The sequence below is a fragment of the Sorex fumeus genome, unplaced genomic scaffold, assembly GCF_029834395.1.
Source record: "Sorex fumeus unplaced genomic scaffold, SorFum_2.1 ptg000018l, whole genome shotgun sequence".
NCBI lineage: Eukaryota > Metazoa > Chordata > Mammalia > Eulipotyphla > Soricidae > Sorex > Sorex fumeus.
In genome coordinates this window covers 34,355,246-34,378,631 of record NW_026606075.1, presented here as the reverse complement: position 1 = coordinate 34,378,631, position 23,386 = coordinate 34,355,246, and the positions used below count along the sequence as shown (strand labels likewise).

The 23,386-nt window shown below is 37.6% G+C and overlaps 1 protein-coding gene across 1 annotated transcript in view; it reads right to left on the bottom strand.

Annotated features, from left to right (window-relative positions):
* ADAMTS6 (ADAM metallopeptidase with thrombospondin type 1 motif 6) overlaps positions 1 to 23,386 on the bottom strand; it is a 312,693-nt gene that overhangs the window by 267,387 nt on the left and 21,920 nt on the right. The window contains exons 4-7 of the mRNA XM_056112563.1: positions 18,315 to 18,483; positions 14,602 to 14,813; positions 13,895 to 13,978; positions 13,265 to 13,410 (exon numbers count right to left, since the gene is read on the bottom strand). Of these exons, the coding sequence (XP_055968538.1) occupies positions 13,265 to 13,410; positions 13,895 to 13,978; positions 14,602 to 14,813; positions 18,315 to 18,483 (611 nt within the window). The remainder of the gene's footprint in view (positions 1 to 13,264; positions 13,411 to 13,894; positions 13,979 to 14,601; positions 14,814 to 18,314; positions 18,484 to 23,386) is intronic.

Below are 23,386 nucleotides of genomic sequence, written 5' to 3'. Positions count from 1 at the left end.
TAGAAGAAAACAATAAAAATTAAAGTGGAAATAAGTGAAATAAAAACCAACAGATGATATAAAAAGCTCAATAAAGCTAAATCTGCTCTTTGAAATAACATACTAAATTAATAAGCTGTTGGCTAGGTTAACTGTGAAAAAAATATAAAAAAATCATAAGGAGTCGAGAAGATAGTACAGAAGGATGGAACACATGCCTTTCATGAAAGAGGCCCCAAGTTCTATTCCTGGCATTGCATGACACTCATAGCACTCACTGCTAGGGTGGTCCTGTTGGTCCCCAGCACCACTGGGCCAACCAGTACCACATACTAAACTCTGAACCAACAGAACTGCAATAGCGGGTCAAGCATCACCAGTAAAGGCCCAAGGTCAAGCACTGCTGTGGAAGCGTTATAAAATAAAAGTAATTAGAAATAAAATAGGAATTATAACAGATAATCAGAAACATGAACATTTACAAGCGATTACTACAAACATCTAAATGCAAACAGACTGGACATAATAAATGAACAAATATTCTTTGAATCATACATATAATCTTTTGAGACTGAACCAGGAAGAACTAAACAGCTTAAGTAGACCAATCACAAGTACTGAAATCAAGATAGCAATCAAGTCTCCCTAAAGAGCAAAAACCCCGGACCAGATGGCTTCAATTGTGAATTTGACTAAACTTTCAAAGAAAATATATATCACCTACCCTTCTCAGACTCTTCCAAAAATCAAAGAGGGAGAAAACTCCCAAACATATTTTATGAGGCCAACATTTCCCTGATCCTAAAACCAGACAAGAACTGCACCAAAAAAGGAAACCATTAACCAATATCTCAAAGGAACATAGATGATATATGCAGTATTCCTCAACAAAATCTTGGCAAATTAATGCCAGTATTAAAACAAAAGAATTATATACCTTAACCAAAATGGGATTCATTCCTGGGATGCAAGGATGGTTCAATGTATACATATCAATTAATATAGCATACCACATCATCGCCTGCATGGCAAAGGCTGGCAAGCTACCCGTGATGTATTTGATATGTCAAACACAATAACAAGTCTCACAATGGAGATGTTACTGGCCCTACTGGAGCAAATTGATGAACAATGGGAGGACAGTGACAGTGACAGTGACCACATCAACAAAAGAAAAAAAATGCACAAAATATCAATAGGGTCCTGAAAAGAACATTTGACAAAATTTAATACCCATTGTCATTTTTTTACAATTTCAGTAAATTGGTAATAGAAGGAATATACTGCAACATAACTGTGCTATATGTTATTAACTTATAGCTAACATATATAATGGTGAAAAACTGAAAAACTGAAATATTTCCCCTGAAGATCAGGAGCAAGACAGATATATTAAGGATATTCACCTTCACTTCTTGGCATTTAAGTTGATGTATTTATTTTTGTTTTGTTTTCTTTGTGTTTGAATTGAGTCCCCAAATACACATCTGAGTTTATAGTCCAGGAGTTCATCACCTATGTTTACTTCTTTGCATTTCTGACTCTATGTCTTTAATCAATTTCAAGTTAATGTTTGTGAATACTGTGAGGTGGTTACCTACCTTTCTCCCAACACTATTTTGGGAGAGTTGGTCACATGGTTATTCAATTTCTTCAATAACATTTGTTAAAGATGTTTTACATTCTCACTGTATGGTCTTAGTTCCTATGTCATTAATTAAATGTCTACATATGTATGGGTTGATTTCTGGGCTCTTATTATAGGGGTCTTTAGTTCATTTTCAGTCCAATACTATCACTACAATAGTTTTTTTTTTCTTTTTGGATCACACCCGGTGTTGCACAGAGATTACTCTGGGCTCTGCACTTAGGAATTAGCCCTGGTGGTGCTCGGGGGCCATATGGGATGCTGGGAATCGAACACGGGTCGGCCGCGTGCAAGGAACACCCTACCCACTGTGCTATTGCTCCAGCTCCTACAATAGTGTTTTGATTACTGCTATTTTGTGCTATAGTTTGAAGTCAGGAGGAATGATGTTTTTATTGTCCTCCTTTTCTTTTGTGATTCTTTTAATCATTGAACACAGGATATCTTTTCCATTTCCTGTGTTTTTTTCTTTTTTTTTTTCTTTTTAATGAATTCTTACAGGTTTCCACATGTAAGTTTTTCAGTCCCTTCATTAAGTGTACTCTGGGCTATGTCATCCTCTTTTGATGAAGCTGTAAAAGGGAATTTTAAATTTCTCAAATTAAAAAAATTATTTATTTTACAAGAGTACAAGTGTTTACAAGTTTTAGGATAAAATGCCTTGCCACCATCTACTACTGTTCTTTTAACTTTTTCCCATCCACTCTCCCTTCCTCTCACCCCTCAGTAACCTCAGTTTTGTTATCAGAGTTAAAGAGTTTATTGTCCTTGGACATTGTCTACTTCCTTGGTTTTTTTTTTTTTGTATGCATAGTTCCATGTCTATACTTTGTTTTGTTTTGTTTTGTTTTGTTTTGTCTTGGGGACCATACCTGGTAGTGCTCAGGGGTTTTTCCTGGCTCTGTGTTCTCACCCCCCGGCTCATCACTTCCTGGCGGTGCTGGGAGTACCATATGGGATACTGGGAATTGAACTCAGGTCGGCCAAATCCAAGGCAAGCACCTACATGCTGAACTGTCATCCAGGCTACTATTCCCTTGCATTTTATAAATACAGAACAGATGAGTAAGATTATCCACTTTCTTTTTGACTTATTTCACTAAAGATGACACCCCCTCTACTTTTAAAATGTTCAGATTTTCTTATAGATGAGTAGCATTTCATTGTGTATTATACCACAATATTTCATTTGTTTTGTTTTAGGTTACACCAGCAGTGTAAGTAAGCTCAGAGCTTACTTCTGTCTCTATGCGCAGGGATCACTCTGGGAGGGTTTGGGCAACCATATGCATTGCCACGAATTGAACCTGGGTCTACCACATTCAAGGCAAGTGCGTTACTGCTGTACTGTCTCTCCAGCACATGTACCATAATTTCTTTATACACTCATCTGTTGTTGGACATGTTTTTCCCAGATGAAAATAGGTTGGAACACTATTTTTTAAATTGGTGTTTTTGTGTTCTTGGAATAGATGCCGAGGAGAGGAAAAGTTGGACTATATGATCACTCTATTTTTAATTTTTTTTAAGTTTTCCAAGCTGTTTTCCATAGACATCACCAACAATAAGTGAGGGTTCCTATCTCTACATGCCTGCTAGCTCTTGGAGTTTTAGCCCTTTGAATACAGGCCATTCTCATTGGCGTGGGGCAATATCTTATTGTTATTTTCCTAAAAATAAGGGACAGTGTACTACTTGTTCATCATCTGTATGTCCTCTTTGGAAAATAGTCTATTTGGCTCTTCTTCCTATTTTTTGAGGAGGTTGTTTGTAATTTTGTTGATGAGTTTCACAAATGCTTATAGACCTTAAATATTAGCCCTTTATCAGATAGGCGGTGTGCAAATATTTTTTCTCATTCAGTAGGATGTCTCTTTATTTTAATAATATTTTCACAGTGCAAAACACTTTGGTCTCATGGTGTGCCAATTATTTATTTTTCTTTTGTTTTCCTTGCCAATGAAGTTGAATCGTTGAAGATGCCTCTGAAGTCAATATCATGGACTGTTTTGCATATTTTCTTAGCTGTATTTTATGGTTTGGAACCTAAGATCCAAGTCTTTAGGGGTTGTTCTAATTTCACAGGACTCTTTTTTTTTTTGAGTAATGTGCTTTGAAAAGACATAGTAAACTATTAGTCCAAGACTGTGCATGGTACCTGATATACACAACAAATCATTAAAACATCACTCCAAAGAATCAAATTTGACCATCTGAATAACTGCGTAGAAAAATAAAATAGCTTTAAGGTTACATATATATTTAGTGGCCAAGAGGTAAATAAGATAACGTCTGGTATCTAACTTAATCTTATCAATCATTCCATTTATCTATGCCTTAGTTTCCTCATCTACAAATGAGGAACATAACAAATTATCTCATGCAGTTATGACTATGTGTAAGGCACTTTCAGTGTTTGGCACATAATAAACAATTGCATAAGTATACTTATAAAAGCAATATAGAGACTAAATTTACTATTTATTCCTTAGAGTTGTTTATTATGACACATTCTTCTTTGATTTAATGATTAAGTGATGATTATTACAAATAAAGCAGTTTTAGTTAAAGAGTGCTCAAATAAAGTTTACTAAATTGCATGTATTTTGTCAACTTGGTTATTGAAGAAAAAAGATTTTATTTTTAGTCGATGTTTAAATATAGATCATGCATGGGATATTTTATCTGGTGCAATTGCCTAAGTGTAACTGTCAATGCTAACTCTATTTCATTATTTTTGGGCAGCTGAGCACACTGGTCAATGGTCAGAACTTAACCCTAAATCTGTACTAAGGGATCACTCCTGACAGTGCTCAGAGGGCCCATATGCAGTGCTGGGGTCAGCTGCATGCAAGGCAAGTGAATTAGCACTTCTTCTATCTCTTTACTCTCTATTTCATTCTTAATTGTATCAAATTGCATAAGAAATAAGTCACTCCAGTTTGTCCTAATTATGCACTGATAGAGGAATAACAACTACTTTCAAATGCTAAAATATAAAAATCAATTCATCTGCAATATGATTTCAAAGATCTTCCACTGACTACGAACCTGGTATATTCTTTTCAAGCATACTAACAGTTCATTAAAAAAATTAAACTGAAACTCCATAAGAATTTTTAAAAATCCATACATGAACAAATAAATCTTAACGAACCACACTTAATTTTCCTTACCTCTATTTTAATATATAACATAGCTAATACATTATTTCTATATGTTCTTTGAGAAAAAAACTCTCAACACCACATAATACAGGCCAACTTTTAGCAAGAAAACATTTTTACAGCTACTTTTTGTTTCTCCCACTTGAAAACATTAGCTATCCTTGAAAATTCTAATCCTCTTCAAATCCAGCAGCATCAAAGCAAATAGTTATGATCCCTTAAGAGGATAAATATGCCCATTTTAATTAAGGATTAAGTTATGTGACTTGGTATGCAGTCTTTGCATTTGTATTTTGAGATGTATTAGATCCTGTGATTTCCATTAATGAAAAGTTGTAATGGAAGTATAACTATTAAGAAATACCTACTAAGAGGCAATCTTTCAAGATGTACCTTGAATTTTCAAGAATTTAGACTCTCAAGGAACTTAGACTCTTAAGGAATTTAGACTCTTAATACATGCTATGATATGGATGAACCTTGGAAAAACTATCCAGCATACAAGAGAAGAACACATATTGTCTGACTTCATCCCTTTGCAAAGCCTCTATAGTGACAGAAAGATTATTAATTGCTTAAATCTCAACATAAATGAGAATGTTAAGGAGAAATGAGAATAATTTCTTTGGAAGTGAATAAAAATGTTCTAAGATTAGTTACAGTATTAGTTGGCACCACTCTATGAATATGCTAAAAACTACTTAATTGTGCACATTAAATGGGTAAATTATATTAACTGGGAATTTATCACAATAAGACTGTCACTAAATCAAAAACAAAAACATTGATCATGATTTTTTTAAATATATATACTATGATGCTGATACCTTAAAGATAGAAAACAATCCAAAACTTGGCAGGAGAGAAAGCCAAGAAACATGCTTTAGAATGTTCATGTTAATTGCTCAGTATTGTTGCAAGCACATTCCACGTCACCAAACACCAGCTGGTTTGTAGACTATGCTAAACTCCTCATTTGTTTTTATCACACACACGCGAATAAGAAACTGGTTTGACTTTAAAGTTTAGAGGCTGAGCCAGAGAGATCAAACAGAGGGTAAGGCAAGTGCCTTGTCCACACCCGACCAAGTTCCTCACCCCTTTTGGTCCTCTGAGTATTGCCAAGAGTGCTCCCTGTAGTAAGCCTTGAGAACAGCCAGTTGTAGTCAAAAAAAAAAAAAGCTTAAATTTGTGGTGACTATTTCCTGACTTTGTTTGCAAAAAAATGAACAATTTAAATAGATTACAGACTAATTGTTCTAAGTATAAATTATGTTTCTAAATGGATTTTTTTTGATTTCCCACACCCAGTGGTACTCAGTGCTTACTCTTGGCTCTCTGCTCAGGGACCACTCCTGGAAATTTCAGGGACAATATGCAGTGCAGGGGATCGAACCTGGTCAGGTGCCTGTAAGACAAGAAGCCCTACCTGTACTATCTCTCTGGTCCCAACTGTGTAACTTTTTAAAGCTTATAGGCACATTCCTGTTTACCTTCTTAAATTCTTTGTGTTCATTTATTTGACTGTGATAATCCGTACACAATATATACTTATATCACATTCGTACCCTTTATTTGGCGGGGGGTGGGGGGAGTGGGAGAGGAAGCAGGTTGTCTCCCAAGTGGTGGTCAGGAGGCCCTGGACCCCTCCTGATGATTCTTAGCCATCCAGGACAGCAGTTCAATATGAGACTTTGAGGATGCAGTTCTGTTCATGCCTTGCCATACTAGGGATTAGTTACCTAGGTTACTCTTGCAGTGCTCAAAGAGTCTCTCAGACCACACCTAGTGACACTCTCAGGCTGTACCCAGCATAGCTCAGGGGACCATATGGAATAAGAGAGCAAACTGAAGGGGGCCATAATTAAGGCATGTGCTGTAACTCCTATTATTATCTCTCTAGCCCCACATTATATACTCTAGCACATATGACTTTATTGTCCATTATACTTGAAACATCTTAATTGGCTAATGCTGAATGATATATGATAGTTAATAAATTTACATATCAAAGTGAATATAAATGCATAAGATTTAAATTTATACATACAAAATAATGTTTTTGCATTAATTGAGATATTGATATTAGATAAGACAATTAAATTTATAATTTTTAATGTAGTCACAAGGTTTAGCTTATTTATTTATGGGGTTATACCAGTAATGCTCAGGAGTTACTCCTAGCTCTGCACTCAGGAAATACTTGGGAGACCATATGGAATGCCGGAAATTGAACCCAGGTCAGCTACATGCAAGGCAAGCACTCTATCTGCTGTGCTATACCTTTGGCCCTTGTTTATTATCCATTTAAATCAATAAAATAAAACAATGAAATATCATTTAATCAGGAATATGACATTTTGAATTTTCATAATTTTTTTCAAAAATTACTATTATTGGAACTGGAGCGATAGCATAGCGGGTAGGGCATTTGCTTTGCATGCAGCCGACCTGGGTTCAATCTCCGGCATCCCATATGGTCACCCAAGCACCACCAGGAGTAATTCCTGAGTGCAGAGCCAGAAATGACCCTTGAGCATCGCTGGGTGTGACCCAAAAAGCAAAAAAATAAATTATTATTATTAAGTAATTACAATTCCAAACAGTCTTCTTCTTAAAACATTTAAATTCCCAGGACAAAATCTGGTCTACTGGAGATAAACACACATTGATTTTTCTCTGGATTTCTCAATAAAAATGTTATGCTTTCTCCCTAGTGGGCTGACATTTCAAAAAAAATAAATCATTATCTTGCCTCTAAATAGTGGAGTCACAAACTTAATTTCTTAATAAGTGCTGAAATTTTGAATGTTAACATGAAAGCATATATGAAATTCTCATAATTATTTTTACTGAAAGTAGCAGTATGATTAAAACACATTACACAAGACAAAATTATATAAAAAGCTGTAAAATACTGGTGATTTAAACCTCATCACAATGCATAATCATCCCAACAGCAATAAAACCTGAATTCTAGAAATGATATTTTCATTTAAATAACTTACTGTGGCCCTAAAAATGAAATGATAATCTCTTTTATACTAAAAGAGATTTTATTAACACTATAAATGTTACTCTATGATGCCCAACAAGTGATTTTTCTAAACTTTATTACCCACACAAGCAAGAAATTATAACTGCAAAAAAGTAAAAAAAAAAAATCTGAACCAATTTAGAGTAATAGATCAGAGAACTAAATAATTGTGCCACCACAAAGAGAGGGTAGCAAAAGAAGACAGAGAATACCACAAAGAAAGAGAATTACAGGCTGATATCCCTGATGAACACAGATGCAAAGATCCTCAAAAAAGTACTAGCAAATAGAATCCAACTACTCATTAGAAAGATCATACACCATGACCAAGTAGGATTCATCCCAGAGATGCAAGGATGGTTTAACGTTCGGAAATCAATCAACATAATCCATCATATAAACAAAAGAAAAGATAAAAACCATATGATCATATCAATAGATGCAAAGAAAGCATTTGACAAGATCCAGCACCCCTTTATGATGAAAACCCTAGCCAAAATGGGTATAGAGGGGACTTTCCTCAACATAGTTAAAGCCATCTATCACAAGCCTACAGCAAGCATCGTCCTCAATGGGGAAAAACTGAGAGCCTTCCCTCTAAGATCAGGGACGAGACAAGGATGCCCACTCTCTCCACTGCTGTTCAATATAGCACTGGAAGTACTTGCAATAGCAATTAGGCAAGAAAAAATATTAAGGGCATTCAGATAGGAAAAGAAGAAATCAAGCTCTCACTATTCACAGATGATATGATACTACACTTAGAGAACCCTATAACCTCCACCAAGAAACTCCTAGAAGCAATAGACTTGTATAGTAAAGTTGCAGGCTATAAAATCAATACCCAAAGTCCATGGCTTTCCTATACGCAAACAGTGAGAGAGAAGAAACCTATATGAAAAAATCAATCCCGTTCACAATTGTGCCCGAGAAAATCAAGTACCTAGGAATCAGCTTAACTAAGGAAGTAAAGGATCTGTATAAAGAAAACTACAAAATGCTACTTCAGGAAATAAAAGAGGACACGAGGAAATGGAAAGATATCCCCAGCTCATGGGTCGGGAGAGTTAACATTGTGAAAATGGCAATACTTCCCAAAGCATTGTACAAATTCAATGCAATCCCTATAAGGATACCCATGACATTCTTCAAAGAAATGGAGCAAACACTCCTGAAATTCATATGGAACAATAAGCCCCCACGAATAGCTAAAGCAATTCTTGGGTAAAACAAAATGGGAGGAATCAACCTCCCTAACTTCAAACTCTACTACAAAGCAGTAATAATTAAAACAGCATGGTACTGGAACAAAGGCAGAGCTGCAGACCAATGGAACAGGGTCAAATACACTGACATCTCCCCTCAATCATATGATAATCTAATCTTTGATAAAGGTGCAAGAAATGTGAAGTGGAGTAAGGAAAGCCTCGTTAACAAATTGTGCTGGCAAAACTGGATGACTACATGCAAAAAATGGGCTCAGAACTCTGCCTAACACCATGTAAAAAAGTAAGATCAAAATGGATTAAAGACCTCAACATCAGACCGGAAACCATAAGGCACATTGAAGACAAAGTTGGCAAAACCCTCCATGAAATTGAGGCTAATGGTATCTTCAAAGATGTCACACCACTGGCTGAGCAAGTGAAAACAGAGATAGATAAATGGGACTATCTTAAACTAAGAAGCTTCTGCACCTCAAAAGAAACAGTGACCAAAATACAAAGACAATCTACAGAATGGGAAAGGATATTCGCCGAATACACATCTGACAAGGGGTTGATATCAAGGATATACAAATTACTGGTTAAACTCCACAAGAAGAAAACATCTAACCCCATCAAAAAATGGGGCAATGAAATGAACAGAAACTTTCTCAAAGAAGAAATCAGAATGGCAAAAAAGCACATGAGAAAATGCTCTACATCATTAATCATCAGGGAGATGCAGATCAAAACCACAATGAGATACCATCTCACACCTCAGAGACTGGCCCACATTCAAAAGAACAAAAGCAACCGATGCTGGCGCAGATGTGGTGAGAAAGGGACACTCCTTCACTGTTGGTGGGAATACCGACTGGTTCAGCCCTTTTGGAAAACAGTATGGACGATTCTCAAAAAATTAGAAATTGAGCTCCCATTTGATCCAGCAATACCACTCCTGGGAATATAACCCAGAGAGGCAAAAATGTATAGTCGAAGTGACATCTGCACTTGTTTGTTCATTGCAGCACTCTTTACAATAGCCAGAATCTGGAAAAAACCTGAGTGCCCAAGGACAGATGACTGGTTAAAGAAACTTTGGTACATCTACACAATGGAGTACTATGTAGCTGTTAGAAAAGATAAAGTCATGAAATTTACATACAAGTGGTACTACATGGAAAGTATCATCCTAAGTGAAATGAGTCAGAAAGAGAGGGATAGACATAAAAAGATTGTATTCATCTGGGGGACATAAAGTAACAAAATAGGAGATTAATACCCAAGAATAGCCGAGATCAGTATCAGGAGGATTACTCCATGGCTTAGATGCCAGCCACACATGCTAGGGGAAAGGGCAGCTCAGACAGAGAAGGGAGCACCAAATAAAGGGTGTCTGGAGGATCCTCCCAGGATGGGAGATGCATGTTGAAAGTAGACTATAGAACGAACATGATTGCCACTCAATGCCTCTTTTGCAGACCACAACACCCAAAAGGAGAGACAGAGAACAAAAGGGAATGCCCCGCCACAGAGGCAGGGTAGTATGGGGTGGATGGGTGTGGGAGGGATACTGGGATCCATGGTGGTGGAAAATAGGCACTGGTGGAGGGATGGGTATTTGATCATTTTATAATCGAAACCCAAGCACAAAAATTTGTAAGTCTACAACTGTACCTCATGTTGTTTCACTAATAAAAATTAATTAAAAAAAAGAGAGGGTAGCTAATTGCCCACATGTATTTCACTTCTCTAATCCTTATAAATATGCAATCTTGGTAAGTTGTCATTTCATGCAAAAGTTAAAAATCAAAATACATACAATAGTGAAAATATAAAATCTCAGGAGACTACTGGGAATTACCATTTGAAGAAGAGTTTATAAATTTAAATATAGAAGCAAATTTAAATGTCTGTGATTATTTTATTAATCATATATACTTTAGTTATTTCATTAACACTAACCAAATTCATATATATTTTTATACAAAGGTTTTTGTATTTGCACAGTACCTAGTGTATATGTATACATTTCCTATAGTGCTCAGGGGATGATGTATCACCCAGAATCAAACCTAGGCCTCCTATATCTAAGGACGCACTCCAAACCATTGAGATAACTCTCTGACCCACACTTTTAACTCCTTGAATATATTTAAGGATCTATTCCAGGGACTTTTCAACTGTGAGGAACTGCAGACTCCATCAAACTGATATGTCAAAAATGTGACGATAAAAACATACAAAAAACATACAATATAATTTCTATACAACAATAATTCCATTAAAAACTTTTTGGTTTTTAATGATACCAAGTATCATTACACTGATACCAGATAAATTAAGTCTAAAATAAATGTACAAGTCATAACAGACTATGCAGCTGTTAGGAAAAACGTCACTGTCACTGTCATTGTCCTCCCGTTGTTCAATGATTTTCTCGAGCAGAAAAATGAAGCCATAAAATTTGCTTATACATGGATGGATATGGAAAGTATCATGCTAAGTGAAATGAGTCAGAGAAAGAGAGACAAACATACAATGAGACAAACATAGAATGATTGCACCCATATGCAGGATATGTAAATATATATAATGTGAATAATAGCCAGAGACAGTAGATGCCAGGAGGACTGGTCCATGATAGGAAGCTTGCCACAAAAGGGGAGGGGGAGTGTAGTTAGGACAGAGAAGGGAACACTATGACAGTGATAGCTGGAAATGATGAGTCTGGACAAAAACTGAGTGCTGAACAAAAACTGAGTGCTGAAAGGAGGTGAAGTGATACGCATGATATCCTTTCAGTAATAGTACTGCAAACCACAGTGCTGTAAAGAAGACACAGAGAGAGAGAGAGAGTAAGAGAAAGAGAGAGAGAGAGAAAAAGAGAGATAGAGAAAGAGAGAGGTGTCTGCCACAGAGTCGGGCTGCGGGCATGGGCAGGGTAAGGTGGGTGGAAGGGAAACTGGGGACATTGGTGACAGGAGATGTGCTCTGGTGAAGGAATGGTTGTTGGAACATTACATAACTGAAGTTCAACCATAAACAACTCTGTACTTTGTAAATCACTTAGAAATTCAACTGTATTTTTAAAAAATTTTAAGTGAACTTGTTTTAAAAAGTAAACTAAGACATTTTAATTCTACAAAACAGGGAAAAACTTTAAAATTAAATTAACATTATCTTTATCTGTCTTGAATTTATGACCCCCAAATGCTTTATACTCTCTTCATAGAACTTAATGCAGATGGATATACCATAGGTAAAGTATGCATTAGACACTAACTTGTATTTGGAAAGAAATAATGAAAAAAAAAACAAAGGTTATTCCAGTTAGCCAAAATAGAACAAAGTTTCCATTTTTCTTATTATTCACTTATTAAATTATTTCACTTTCACTTTTAAAATACTGTTGAGAGGCAAATAAAAACACATATTTAAATCATTCAAAGATATTTCTAGTTAATGTTTGAATCTTAATTTGGTTTTCTTAAACTAGAAAAAGACACAAATATGTATTGGATTATCATCAAGTAATACTTTATATGAGATATAAACTATTCAAGGTATTATAGAAAATTTGCATCTTTATTCTTATATTTCTCAGTTTAAATGCTCTAAATAAAATAAATATTTAAGTAAACTGGTCATCTTCCTTGATTATTCAGATAGGTAAGGATAATTAATGTTATAATCATCTCCAACCTAGATTGACGGCTAGTTTATTTTTTTAAAATTCATTCTGTGGGTTGGAGTGAGAGTACAATGGGTAGGGCACTTGCCTTGCACATTTCAAACTGGATTTGATCCCTCATACCATATCTAGTCACCCAAGCACTGCCAGGAATGATCCCCGAGCACAGAGTTAGGAGTAAGTCCTGAGCACCACCAGTGGCCGCCAAACAAAAAAGTTCATTCTGATACTCTAAATATTTTCTTTTACTGTGTATCTTGTTCAACCAACAAATCATATCTTTATAATGAATTTTCCTAATAAAGAGCGTAGTAAAGAAAAGATAGTTATTAAATTCTAAGTCAACTCTAAATCTTGTCTTCTGTTTGACTCATTTAATGTAAACAATAACAGTATATAATATATTCTTCTCAGTAATGAATAATAAATTACTATTTCAGTCCCTCTATATTCATTTTCTAAAAAAAGCTTAAGATAAATAATATATATTTACATCAAACACAACAAAGGAAAAATACTTGCAACAAACCATACCTAGTAATAAGAACCGCATTATCGTGGTGGGCAATCCCATTTTCTGGAATGGTGTTTCCATCACTTTGGTGAGAGAGAATGGACTTCTGCCATTTACAGAAGCTATCGAGGGACTTGTCTGCATGGTGGTTTATCTCCAAGTTTGGCTGCAATACAACATGCATACCAGGAATGTTCCAAACAAATTACTAAGGTCAGTTGTTAAAACTTTTGAAGACTAGAGTGGAACTATAATTGGAATCAGTGATTTCTAGGAAAAAAAACTCTTGCCAATTTTTAACTATGTAATGTCTGACCTAGAGTTAGTTTAGTTTATTAATTTACAGTCTTACCAACTCTAATTCTAGTTAATATGAATATATGTGATCATCAGCATATAAAACCAACCAAAATCAGGTCTTCCATGCAAATACACATTTTTATACTGAAACATATAGCTAATATCCATAGCAGCTTTAAAATGATATGAAGTATACTTTAATAAACTATTTAAAATTTGTCTAAAAATTAAAGGTTAGAACCAAAATTGTATTCAACTACAACTTCTGTTAAAAGCCAGTATTAAAATATATTACAGTACATAATTCTAAAGACTGTGAAGAGACTTAGATTTTATAAACTGATTCTTACCTGGTCTTCCGTGAGAACAATTAAGCGGGCCACTATAATATTCACAACGTTTCCTAGACTGGAATCACGGTAAAGTTTGGCAACCTGACCTCCAGAAAATAAGAAAAGATACAAAGTCAGACAAAAATCATAGCTTGATTATTTGCTATAATTTTTAAGAGGGTAAAACAATTTTCATGAATTCAATCACTGTGTATATGAAAAGGTACTTTTAAATCCCAAATCCTTTATAAATCTACCCTCAAGATGTTTCAGTGAAAAGTTTACATCTACCTTAAAAAATACTTTCTCCTACAGATCAACTAAAAACAGAAATTCAGAGGGTGAGTTAAAATCTATTAAGAAAATAATTTAAACAAGATTTAACATGACCCATTTTAAAAGATCATATAATCTGAAGATGAACTGTAAGGTTAATTTTAAATTTATTTTGTTTATGGAGCTGAAATATTAATATAGATAAAATTAATAGATCAAATCTTTCTCATTTTAAATGACTAAGACTTTTTTTGCTTTTGGCCCATTTGTGTTGCCAGGGATGGAACACAGAGCCACACATTCACAAGACTTGTAAGTTGCCACTAGGCCACATTACCAGCCCTAGATGAGTAAATCGTTTTAGTTATTACTGCGCAACAAAAATCCATGACCTTTATTTAAAAAAAAAACTACCAAATAAGAATATTATATAGAGAGATCAAACTTACAATATTCATCACACTCAAAATGTAATGTTCAATGTCTTTGCGGCCATGGTAGCCCACCATCATTTTGTCTGCCACTACTAATGTCTCCACAAACCGCTCAATGCTTACTGATCTCTTCTGTCTGTTGTAGATATGTGTGCCATTAATTGGAAATGAAGAATGAAAAGAAGATGTGCCATTCAGCCACCAAGATTTGCCACTTCTTATGAGGTCTGCAATAAAAGCAATCAAGCATTTGAGGGAGATTTTTTCTTAATTTGGAAAATAAAGGTTTTTAATCTTTTGAAATAATTTTACTATCTAAATAAAATAAACGTCAATACCATTCATCTAATCATGCAAATAAAATTAAGGCTACCAATTACTTAATTAAAAGCAATGTTCAATGACCACTTCATATCATTCCAATAGGTCTTAATAAGAAAAACTCAATTAATTTATATATTATGTTTGACTCAAACAGAAATACCCTCAACTTTGGTAACTTCTTTAGTCTTGTTCTTTGAAAACTTACATTGGGTGCCAGAGAGATAGTATAGTTTGTATGGTGTGTGAGCAGTTGACTTGGGTTGGATTCCAGGAGCCCCACCCAAAGGCAGGTGGAACACCTCATTTTGAGATGCAAATCCCGATTTCTTTAGAGATGCAGTAAGTAAGGTACCACACAAATGCAGGAACTACCATCCTGAGAAGGCTGGACCTCCTCAGAAAAGAGGAAACTAGAAGGGTCTAAAGGTCATGGTAAGAATATGAGGAGACAGGCTCAAGAGTTAGTACAGTACAGTCCCCAGAAGTCTCTCTGGTCCCCTGAGGGCAGAGCCAGGAATGAGCCCTGAGACCTCTGAGTGTGGCCAAAAAATCCAGATATAAATATAAAAATTACATTGGTAGAAATGAGAAATTTTAAGAAATAAAAGAGGGAAATGACTATAAGAGTCATTGGCCTGGGGAAAAAAAAAGAAAAGAATCATTGGCCATGGGGCCGGAGGCATAATACAGGTGATAGAGTGAGACTGACTGACCCATATTCTATCCCCCAACATCCCATATGGTCCCCCAGCTACCCACTACCAGGGGCAATTTCTGAGCATCACCAGGTGTGGCCCAAAAACAAACAAAATAGGAATCATTGGCCAAATGCTGCTGGCAGATAGGTAGGGGACCCAGGTAATGAGCTTTTGGAAAAATAATAAAATTAAAATTTTTTAAAAAATTGCTCACCTCTGAGCAGTCCAAAGGCAGGTGGAACACCTCATTTTGAGATGCAAATCCCGATTTCTTTGGAGATGCAGTAACTAAGGTACCACACAAATGCAGGAACTACCATCCTGAAAAGGCTGGACCTCCTCAGAAAAGAGGAAACTAGAAGGGTCTAAAGGTCATGGTAAGAATATGAGGAGACAGGCTCAAGAGTTAGTACAGGGGCTGGAGCAATAGCATAATGGGTAGGGCGTTTGCCTTGCACACAGCCAACCCAGGTTCGATTCCCAGCATCCTGTATGGTCCCCTGAGCACCGCCAGGGGTAATTCCTGAGTGCAGAGCCAGGAGTAACCCCTGTGTATTGCCAAGTGTGACCCAAAAGGAAAAAAAAAAAGAGTTAGTACAGCGCATCTGCCTTACACTTGAGCTGACCTGGGTTGGATTCAAAAACAGAAGCTTGGTTTTCGAGTTACCTGTAGCTGCTTAGCAAACCGCTCCCCAAACTTAGTGATTTACAACTTAGTATTGGGTTTCAAGAACTGGAGCAGTTTAGGCTCTTGTCTTGTACACAGCTGAGTCAGGTTAAATCAATGACATACTCATAGGGTCCCCATGTCTCGCCAAGAGTGATCCCTGAGTACAGTAAGAAGTAAGCCCTGAGCACTACCTGAGGTGGCCAAAATCCAAAAATGAAAAAAGAAGAATGTGGAAGGACCATCAAGAATCCAAGGTTTTCTCTGTGATGATGCCCAGATTAACTTTCATGTATGCAGAGAACTCCAAACCAAGACCATTTGGAGAAATCATATATAAAGACTTTCTATTTTTCCCTCTCTGGAGAACCGAAAGTTCTTTATTGAGCACTATTTCTTCCTCTCTCCTCACATTTCTTTAAATTTCTTTCAACGAAAACAATTTTCTTTACAAAAAACAATTATTGTTCAAATCTTTTTAAATTCGTATAACAAGGGCTGGAGCAATAGCACAGTGGGTAGGGCACTTGCCTTGCATGCAACCGACGCAGGTTTGATTCCCAGCACCCCATATGGTCCCCTGAGCACCAACAGGAGTAATTTCTGAGTGCAGAGCCAGGAGTAACCCCTGTGCATCACCAAAAAGCAAGGTGTGACCCAAAAAGCAAAAAAAAAAGAAAAAGAAAAAAAATTAAATTCTTATAACATAAGGGGCTTGAGCAATAGTACAGCGGGTCAGGAATTTGTCTTGCACGTGGCCGACCTGGGTTCAATTCCCAGCATCCCATTTGGTCCCCTGAGCACCGCCAGGGGTAATTCCTGAGTATATAGCCAGGAGTAACCCCTGTGCATCTCCAGGTGTGACCCAAAATGCAAAAAAACAAAATTCTTATAACTTAAATTACTATCTATTCTTTTGGGAGGGCACATCTGGTAGTGCTGAGAGGCCACCCCCCACCCCAAAGGCCACCCCCTCCCGCATGATCAGGAGTGACTCTTGGCAGTGTTCTGGGGCCCATACGCCTTATGCAGGACTGGGGATCTGAGACAGAGTCTGAGGAATGCAAGGAAAAGGCCGTAACCCCTGTACTGTCATCTTTCTGGCACAAAGTGTCTTCATTCTTCAGAGTCAAGAGAGGTGGAGACAGTTCACTTATTAATTGAAGAGAAAGTTGCCCTCTCTTAGGGGCTTCCTTACCTTGAATGCTAGATCCGTCCTCACCACCAGGTACTACCACAGCATCTAACCTATCAAGGCACTTGTCTGCTCTCTTATAGCTCTTCAAGCCTTAGTCAAATTTCTAGATTCCCTCACTAGCATAAATACAACATGTTAGTGAAAGTACCTAGAATATTATGAAATATCTCTGCCTGAAAGTTGAAACGAGGTTTTTTGTATGAAAATAAAAGATGAGTTTTTCCTTCCAAATGAGCAAACAAAAACAACTTCAAATTTTTCACAAACATATTTTAAGAACTTCTAAAAATAACTTCCAAAACTGACTTCCCTATGAGTTGTGCCAAGTTCTTTTTTTTTTTTTTGCTTTTTGGGTCACACCTGGTGATGCTCAGGGGTCACTCCTGGCTCTGCACTCAGGAGTCATTCCTGGCGGTGCTCAAGGGACCATATGGAATGCTGGGAATTGAACCCGGGTCGGCCGCGTGCAAGGCAAATGCCCTACCGGCTGTGCTATCGCTCCAGCCCCGAGTTGTGCCAATTTCTAAGAAGATTCTGAGCATTGTCACTTTCACCCTCAAATTTCAGTTTCCTTTTCCTTTTTTTGTTTTTGTGCTTGGACCATACCTAGTGGTGCTCAGGGCTTTTTCTCATGGCTCTGTACTCAGGAATCACTCCTGGTAGTACCTGGGGAACCAAATGCACTGCTAGAGACTGAGCAAGCGTCTTGTCCACTGCACCATCTTTCTAGCCCCACTGTTGACCTTTTAAAATAACCTGCACGAGGGAGGGAAAAAAATAACCTGCAGAAAGGAAAAGAGCAGCAATGCTACACATTTTCTAAAAGCCACACATGGCTCACCTGAAACCCCACAATGAGAGTGATCGAAGAGATGCCGCTGCTGAAGGGTAGATTTTTTGTAAATAACATGAGGATGACCATTTTCATAATTGAAATATTTAGAATCCTCCGTGGTATTCTTTAATGGTTCAATAAAATACTCTTCATCTTCTGTAGCAATAACACCATGCTACAAGAAAAAGAGTTCAGAAGAATCATGATAAACACTTTCTCATTATCACCAAAAGTAAAAGATAAAATGATAACCCACTTTTAAAAAAGGAAAAAGGAGGGGCTGGAGAGATGGTCCATCATGTAGGGTGCTTGCCTTGCACGTGGCAAATCCTGTCACCCATATGGTTCCATCCCCTGCACCCTATATGGTTCCCTGAGCTTTAGCCAGAACAGATTCTGAGTAAGCCCTTAGAACTGCCAGATGTGACCAAAGAAAAAAAAGCTCCAATACTACATTTAAGTAGAAATGTAGCAAATTTTCTGTTTCCAGTAAAGCACATAAACGTTACTATTCTTTAGAAGGATGTTGAAATACCTCTTCAAGATATCCACTGTACTAAGCAAGACACCCACATGGATGGGCCCCAACTTTCCCAACAACTGGCAGCAGAGATCTGTACATCTTCACTGAGACCTATGTCCTTTCCAGTGCACAACTTAACTACATCTTCAAGAAAATGGGCACAAATTACTACTTCCATGTCAACTCCTGAAAGCCTCCTTAGTAAAACTCTTTGCTCTTTTCCCATTGCAACTGAATGGAGCAGACCCCAAAACTTAGGGAAGATGAATGCCAAAAGAAACGAGGATCCCCTGGGTGGCCATTTATAAAACCATCAATGTAGACATTGATGTAAAGGAAAAACAAATTTCTACTGTGATAAATGTTTTACCACTTTAAAGATTGCACTGTTTAACATATTTTTAACCGACATACATACAATACATCCTATTTCATTTTGTATATGAAGTAACATGTCCAGAAGTTAAGAATTTGTCCAGTATTGGGACCAGGGTGATAGTACAGCAGGTAAAGCACTTGCCCTGCATGTAGCTGACCCAGGATTGATCCCTGACATTCCTATGGTCCATAAGTCCACCAGGAGTCATCCCTGAGCACAGAACCAGGAGTTAGTCCTGAGCAGGTGTGCTCCCCCCAAAATAAACAAACAAAATAAAAGAATTTGCTCAATATCATATACATGTGAAGAAACTACAATTCAAACAAAACCCTGTGCTTGGTCACGGTATTAGATGACTTTTCACCTATATACTTGGCCAAGCCCTACTTAGCTTACCCATAGCTTTTCTTAAAAACTTCCTTTGTTCCCCCTAAAATAGCTTCACTCTTCTCTGAGATCCAGAGTTAATTATTGGTATCATTCATTTTTAAATTAAGTCCACATTGCTTTGCAAATATCTCAAATCTTGAAGCCATATATAAATTTGGTATAATTTTTCAGCTGCATGTTTCATCTTCTGAAGGACAATGTTTACTTTCTGAATGCAAAGGGTTAGTCTCATATTTCTTTTCATCGGGATCATAGCAGTATCTCATATATATATAGTATGCACAACAAATAAAGATCTGCTTATTAAAGATATAAGATAGTAAAAGCTATGTGCATTAGATATAAAACTTTCATTCTTGTCTAACAATGTGTTTTTCTAAGAGTGGCCCATTTGGGGACTGCTCTTAATCCAACTAATTTATCCTGTAACACTGGATAAAACACAAACTCTCTGGTTGCATTTCCTCAGCTGGAAAAATGAAAGGGTTGGTGTAAATGAGTGGTTTTGAAACAGCACTTTGGGGAACCTCTGGGTTCCACAGAAGGACCCTCAGGGATAGCCCAGACAACAAAGAGAGACCCTATCTGGCTGGATTTCTACGTTAAGGGAGTTAGCTGTGCTTTTATTATACTTTACTATATATTGTGTCCAAATAACACTTTGTTTGAGAAAAGTTTTGCCACTTTAAAAAAGAGGGGAAATAAACTAAAAGCCTCTGGCCCAGATAGTCTCTAAGATCCCTTTGAATCTAAATCTCTATGAATCTGTTTAGGAAAATTCGTGTTAAATACCACATGCTTGGAGAAAAGATAAGACATAATTAGAGCTGCTCTAATTTAGGGATGCTCTAATTTAGGCAGTCACCTGCATGAAATGAGCTAAGATACGCAAATAGGAAAAATAAAAACCGAAATAGCAGCCCTTAGCCACTTCATTTATTTTCACCATTGTTTGGCTTACTTTAAAGATAAGAGTCCCTAAATTAAATATACTTGCTGAGAGGAATAACACAATCTTTCATGAAACAAATTAATACTTATGCATGAATTACTTTACCAAGATTCAACAATGTGGTAGCAAATTTAAATGGTTCCTATGGAAAAGAGGGTACATATAAGAAGTTTTCCTTAAAAAAAGTTTAGAAAATGGGGTCCTAGAATATTGCCAAAAAAAGTTAAAACACCAAAGTCCTAACTGTTGATGAAAGGATATTGGGAGGTGCCAGACAAGAAACTCAGGTTGTTTTGAGTAAATAGAGACAGAATTCTGTTACATACATAAAATATTTCATTCCAAAAATGGGAAGACTGGGGAAAAGTAATCAGGGGCTGGAGCGATAGCACAGCGGGTAGGGCGTTCGCCTTACACGCGGCCAACATGGCCGACCCGAGTTCGATTCCTCCGCCCCTCTCGGAGAGCCCGGCAAGCTACCGAGAGTATTCGATATGCCAGACACAGTAACAAGGAAGTCTCCAATGGAGACGTTACTGGGCCCGCTCGAGCAAATCGACGATCAACGGGAGGGCCTTTTTTTTTTTTTGACTCTATTACAATGTTTACACACTCTATCTCATTTAATAGCAATGATTCTTTGGAGCAAGTGCTAATAGTTCCACTTTTCATGAAAGAGATTGAAACAGACCAAAGTTAAATAACAAGCTTGTTCCATTGGTCTTCAATTCTGAAACATTGTATTATAATATCCCTATCCTCTGAGTTGTATTATAATAACCCTATCCTCTGGGCTGGAGTGATAGCACAGCGGTAGGGCGTTTGCCTTGCACGCAGCCAACATGGCCGACCCGAGTTCGATTCCTCCACCCCTCTCGGAGAGCCCGGCAAGCTACCGAGAGTATTCGATATGCCAAACACAGTAACAACAAAGTCTCCAATGGAGACGTTACTGGGCCCGCTCGAGCAAATCGATGAACAACGGGAGGACCGTGACCATGACCGTGAGATCCTCTGGGTGTTGGTTATGATTTGATAAGTCATTCACCAAGTATGTTTAGAGAGCCAAACACAAAATTCTGTCTCCATATGGAGTTTATATTCTGGAGAAAAGAGCTGGGGGAAAAGGAATTAATTAGAATAGTAAATGAAGTTCAGGTTGATAATTGTTAAAGTGAGGAACAAAGCAATACAAGAGGACAGAGGGTAATCAGAAGTGAGGGAACTCCATAAAATCCTTAGGGTGGCTAGGATGTCCTTTCCAATAAAGTGATAAATATATAGAAACCTGAATAAAGTACAGGGCGAGCCAGACATCTTGGATGCTGACCAAAGACAGGATGGCAAATAAAAAGTCAACAGGGAAAGAAGGTGTTCACGGGTTTGTGGAATACCAAGAAGCTACTAGGGGTGGAAGGGGAGAAGTAATGATGAAATCAGAATAGTGCTGGAGAGACGGTGTTAGAGTGGAGCAGTAGGACACTTGCCTTACATGCAACCAACCTAGGTTTGATCTCTGGCATCCCATATGGTCCCCCAAGCCTGACCAAGAATGATCCCTAACCCACAGAGCTAGAAGTAAGCCCTGAGCACTGCTGGATGTGACCCAAAAAAAAAACAAAGAATATAAGAAAGGTGCTGGAATCGGTGCTGGCGCAGATGTGGAGAGAAAGGGACCCTCCTACACCACTAGTGGGAATGCCGATTGTCCAGCCCTTTTGGAAAACAGTATGGACGATTCCATAAAAAATTAGAAAATGAGCTCGCATTTGACCCAGCAATACCACTCCTGGGAATATATCCTGGAAAGGCAAAAAAGTGCAGTCAAAATGACATCTGCACTTCTACATTCATTGCTGCACTGTTCACAATAGCCAAAATCTGGAAAAAACCCAAGTGCCCGAGAACAGATGACTGGTTAAAGAAACTTTGGTACATGCACACAATGGAATACTATGCAGCTGTTAGAAAAGATGAAGTCATAAAAATTGCATACAAGTGGTTCTACGTGAAAAATATCATGCTAAGTGAAATGAGTCAGAAGGAGAGGGACAGACATAGAAAGACTGCACTCATCTGGGGAATATGAGGTAACAGAATGGAAGACGAACACCCAAGAATAGTTTGGATAAATACCAGGAGGTCTGCTCCGCAGCTTGGAAGCCGGGAGCCCATGCTGGGGAAAAAGGCAGCTCAGATAGAGGAGGAAACACCAAATAAAGGGAGTTTGGAGGATTCGCTCAGGATAGGAGGTGCATGCTGAGAGTAGACTAAGGACCAAACACAATGGCCACTCAATACCTCTATTGCAAACCACAACACCCTAAGGGAAGGAGAGAGCAAAAGGGAATGCCCTGCCACAGAGGCGTGATGGGGTGGGGGGGATGGGATGGGGGGTGGGAGGGTTACTGGGATCATTGGTGGTGGAGAATGAGCACTGTGGAGGGACGGGTTCTCTCACTGTATAACTGAAACCTAAGCACGGAATGTTTGTAAGTTTACATCTGTACCTCATGGTAATAAAAATTAAATTAAAAACAAAGAAGAAGAAAGGTGCTGGAGGTACAACTGGAGGTCAGGTAATCAGGACCTGAGTTGGTGAATGTCCCAGAAATCTACGTGGCTACAAGAGCTATTCTCTCACATCATTCAGCATCTCCACTCATCTCTACAGTGTTTACCTCAGGACCACCAAGATTAATAACATGTCCCCTTTTTCCCGTCCTGTCTGTCCCTGCACGTCCCACCTCTTAAATTCATTTCCCCACGTGATGGTGCACATCATGTTTTCTGATCCCAGCTTCTGCACTCCCGCCCCTTACCCCCACCTTCGC